Below are 5,000 nucleotides of genomic sequence, written 5' to 3'. Positions count from 1 at the left end.
TTTAACTTTTTATCCTCTTGCAACATAAAACCTGTCAACTTCCCTAAAAATTGGAATAAAAAGCATTAGTTAAGTTTAAATCTGAGGTGAGAATGTTCCAGCGACAGGACAAAGAAGGGGGTTGCTTGTGGAAGACAAAGAAATGGGTGAGGACGATGACTAGCTGCAATTCCAAGGATTAGTGCCAGACCTAAAGGACTGCCATCTCACTGTGCAAAATGTACATTATCTATTAATACTACACACTCATACGAATCAGTCATTTCAGAGGTCATTTAACCCTGGTTTGATTTACTCCATCATTGTCAGTGCATCGCCCATAATCTTATCTCTTGGTGAAAGAACCAGGGTGGTTTCTTATCTATTGCTCATATCTCTTAATGGTCTGTAAAGTTGTTTTGAGGTATTTTTGAGGCTAGATTGCAAATTGTGAAAAGCAAAATGTAGAATGTGTTGTTAAAAAAGTTCTAGTTTTTAACATTCATAAAAACCATACATGAGGACTAACCCTAATAATAGAATAAATTTACTGCAAAGCAGTGAATTGCATAAGATCTGATTTCCTATATTTCCTATAACTTTAAGAACGAGTAAAATGATCTCTGCCAAAGAAATTGGTTCCATGTTCATTTAAATAAATGCTATATTTATATATGACTTGGAAACATGCATTTCCTTTCAAGGTGAGAACATCCTGTCTCCTTTATCAGTTTTTCATTGTTATAATGGAGAGGCAACAACTAAGACCTTTGTACTCAACATTTCATGCTCTTCAAATTAATGCATGCATTTCTTAGTAAAGTTTCACATGTACAAATGTACAATGTAATTTATACATTTTTATGGGTATGGTGGGTCTAACAGTAATGTTCATATTTTGAGACTTCAATATTAAGGCTTTAGGTAAATTTAGAGAAATACTTTCAAATTGTGTGTGCTGGCTTTCACATAACTGTTGTCCCTGATGATAAAAAGGCTTGCAGAATTTTTTTGGGAGTTTATCACTGGCAAAGTTTATAGCCACTCAAGTTACTTTATAATGGCTAGTATGCTTTTCTGCTTTTCTTTTGTCACTAACTTTGCAATTTATGAGTTTAGCACTTGTTTGTATACTTTTGACAATACATGAAATCATGACATTTTCTGCATGCATTGTGGAGACGGGTTGGCTCAGGGAAGAACAACGAGTGACATTATTATTCTTATTTGTCAAATACAAAACATTATAAACTCAGTTTTATCCTTCCATAATTAATTCCAGTTAAATCATTTTCTATTACCATCTCTAAGTAGACATTTGACTTATAATTGTCAGTTTTTGATCCTGGGTCTATTGCTACATTAGGAATTGAACAGAAAATGTCAATCTATTCTGTCATCTTTGTCCAGATCTGTGTGGACCAGCTTACTATCTCTGTGGATATCAATCGGCTATCATCATCTGTTTCTTTCTACAGCATTGAAAATATTCATTCATTACTTGTATCAAAGTTACTTATGCCTTTTTTCCTGGTCTAATAAGTAGTTTTTGATTCTACATGTATTAAAAAAATATTTGTTTCACAAAAATATATTCCCATTTTCCTTCACCTATGTGTACCTAACCATGTGCAAACATTATCTGTAAACCAGATACTATGATTGAGAATTGATTTAAAAAATAGGATTCTGAATTTACTATTTACAAATGAACTGCTGATTTCAAAATTGTTTTAAGTAGAGGAATTCTTGATTTGAAAATATTTTTTGTACATGAGCAACTTGAGAAATTAATCATTATCCTGAAAAACTCTGGATAAGAGACACTACACTTGTATCAGTATATTGTTAGAATCCTTCTCAGTTGAAGCAAATCCTAGGTTTTTTGTATATGTGAAAAAATATTTTGTTTTATTATCATGGACCAATAGGCAAGAGAGGTACCAGCTATCATCATAACGGGTCTAGAACTATTCTTTCAGCTATTATATAGTCTTGATTTAGTATTCTCTCTTACCAAGAATTTATATATATATAAATATATACACATGTGTATATAAATAATAATAATAATAATAATGAAGAGATACTTTTATATGTATTAAGGATTCTCTTACGATGTCCCCAAAATCTTGCAAGATGCAAACAAAAAATAAAATAAAAAAATAAAAATATAAACAAGAAATAAAAAAATATATATAAAGATTCAGGATAAAACATTCCAATAGCAGTAACCTCCTGGCAAAAGCACAGAACCTGAATTGACGAGGTTTCACTGTGCTGCCTTCTCTGAGCTCAGTTTGCACCCACCTTAGAGGGATCAATAAAACACATCAGGGTAAAGCTTTGTGGTTGTATTTTTTGTAACCAGCTCATTTTTATAGTGCAATTTTACATGTGACAGTTATTCATGAGTACTACCACGGAACCAGAACTAAAAATATAGCCATGACCCTAAAGAGTGAAACCTTGTTAACTCAAGCTCAGTTCCATACAAACTGATATAAAACAGAAACAGAAGGGAAGATTTACAAAAGAAAAGGTACAGTAGTTTACTACGCTTTGATCAACTATTATGAAGTCAAGTTCATACAAGAGGCAGCTGTACAAGTTTGAACTTTGACTTTGTAGCTACGGGTGACAGTTCCTTGCACCACCGGCCCTGGGCTAGAACAGGTAGACGTCAAAGTCCATCAAGTCACTCAGACTGAAATCAAGATCTGGAATGTCCACACTATTATCAAACGTACTTCCTGTAAATGACTGTTTCCTGGGACGTCCACGCTGCCTCTTGGCTGGAGGTGGACCTGTGTGCTCCTCGGGAGAGACCGCTTCCGAGTGGGACACAAGGGGAGGGTTGTTACTCCCGACCGAGGTCAATCGCAGGCTGGCATCCACCTCCATGCTGCCCACACTGTCCAGGTCGCCAAGGGCTTCTTCTAGGGCCTCTTCCAAGTCCAGAATAGGCTCTAGACGATCCTCCTCTTCGCAGTCAACCGGACAGCCACTAGACAGGCTGTAATGTAAAAGAACCTGCAACTTGTCCTCACAATACAGGGATGGGTCGTCTCATGGCTTTCAAGATTATGTGCCCAAGACAGTAAGATAATGCTAGGGGCAGTGGGATAGGTTTTTGCTGCCAACAAGATGCACAGTATAAAACAGATCATTCAACTGGACTAAGCTAGTATCAAATTGATAATTATCTTTGAAGTTTAATTATTTCCTAGATTCTAAGTAATATTACTTTACAGGCAGCATATAAATAATCTTCAAAGTCAAATGTATCTGATAAAATACAAGTCAAAAGTAATCTTAACATTTGAAACTATGCCAAAAAAATAGTTTTTCTGCCCCTATCATTTACTTCAATGAAGTTACAAGATACATTACTTCCAATCTCACAACACCGCCCTTATACTTACTCTAATGTTAGTCAAGTACAGCACTTGCCCAGAGTCTGGGATCAAACCAAAATACTAGTTTTTTGTTGTTGTCCGACATCATAACCAATGGTCTGGAAAACAGCTTTTGGAAACTGTATTATGAAAAGTTTGAAGAGCCCAGAATGACAAAGTTTTAGTTGCAAATGTCTACTTTTTTCTTTATTCAAATTTTACCAGATTCTCTCAAGTGCTGTTCTTCTGAGCCAGCCTTTGCAAGCCAGTCCAGATTCATACTAGGATATCCAAAAAGGGGTCAATTAGATAAAATTTAAAAATACATCAAGGTAATATAAAAGTATATGTATTCTTTACAAAATTAAAATTTTGATCTTTCATCCTTTTCTTTTTTTTTTTTCTTTTTTTGTATTTTCTTTAAATTCTCTTAACTAAACCCTAAACAAAGGGAATCTGGCCCAGTTACGTTCAGCTGACCAAAATGTCGGCTCTTTGTCAAACCAAAATCAGCTGTAAAGATTGCCTGATTACTGGTATTGTCTTTAGCCAATTTCTGCCTGCTCTGATGGTACGTGAAAATTGACAGCTAGTTTAAACAAATAGTCTTAAGTTTAAAAACATACTTTTCTTAAGTCTATCATTAGCTTAAATGTAGAACAAGAAGATGACCAAGTTCTGTAGACCTACCCATGCATGAAAACCTGAAAATAAATTGTTGGTCATTCTCTATCAAAAATATAGGCAAAAGAGTGTGTGAAAATTTCTTCTTTAGATCTATGGGCTATGGATTCTGGAGCAATCTCAAATAATAAACAAGTAAACCAATTTTTATGTAAAAAGAATTAAAGTACTAGGTCCGTGAAAATTTTCCTCATCTTTTTCTTCTTTTTTTTTTTCTCCTTCCTCTCTTTCTTCCTTTCTCTTACTTCCTTCCTTCCTTCCTTTCTCTCTCTCTCTCTCGCGCTCTCTCTCACTTTCTTCTTTCCTCTTTTATCTTTTTTAAATGTCTTGACTAAAACTGAGAAAAGTTCTAAAAAAGGTCACAAAGAAAATTGAACGTACATCTACATGAATTGTGGTATAGGAACGTGCAATGGGTATTGGGTTGATGTCGAGTTAGATGTCAAAGGTTCAAACTAGTGATGGGGTCAGTCGACAATGAGATGAAGCGACCCACAAGTTCGCTAGCCCCGTTGTCGCCACGCCAACAACCGGCTACGGCCAAGATTTCTGAAATTGGGAATTCTGGCATAGGTATGGTTGCATCAGCAGCAGAGAGAGATCTGCCATGAAAGTGCTGAGGTCCAACACCGTCACATATGAGGGAAGCAGCCAATGCAAGCGGTGCGTGTGCGTGTGTGCGTGACTTGACTTTGGATCCTTTTTGACTTCTCTTGAGCAAAGATTTCATCAGAGTTGAGCCTCACTTGAGGAGGGGCACTTTTTATACGCTCGTACTAGCTGGTCATCTCTCACATGTAGGGGGATTTTATATGTCCTTCTTACTTGGGACTGATCCCTGAGGAATGATCGTCTATTGCTCTAAAAAATACTTAGTTTGCACATCAGGAGAGACTGCCTTAAAAGTAATATTATTCTCTCTAGTCTAATGATAAAAGT

General features: G+C 35.8%; 1 protein-coding gene across 6 annotated transcripts in view; it reads right to left on the bottom strand.

Moving 5' to 3' along the window:
- Positions 1 to 2,318: 2,318 nt before the first annotated feature.
- Positions 2,319 to 5,000, bottom strand: part of LOC113829821 (uncharacterized) — a 14,202-nt gene continuing 11,520 nt past the window's right edge. For all 6 annotated transcript variants that reach the window (XM_070113932.1, XM_070113936.1, XM_070113933.1 and 3 more), the window contains one exon: positions 2,319 to 2,995. In XM_070113932.1, coding sequence (XP_069970033.1) covers positions 2,647 to 2,995 — 349 coding nt within the window. In that variant the 3' untranslated portion in view covers positions 2,319 to 2,646. The remainder of the gene's footprint in view (positions 2,996 to 5,000) is intronic.

The sequence above is a fragment of the Penaeus vannamei genome, chromosome 35 (assembly GCF_042767895.1).
Source record: "Penaeus vannamei isolate JL-2024 chromosome 35, ASM4276789v1, whole genome shotgun sequence".
Taxonomy (NCBI): Eukaryota; Metazoa; Arthropoda; class Malacostraca; order Decapoda; family Penaeidae; genus Penaeus; species Penaeus vannamei.
The sequence above is the reverse complement of the archived record's forward strand: the minus strand, read 5'-3'. Positions and strand labels throughout refer to the sequence as shown.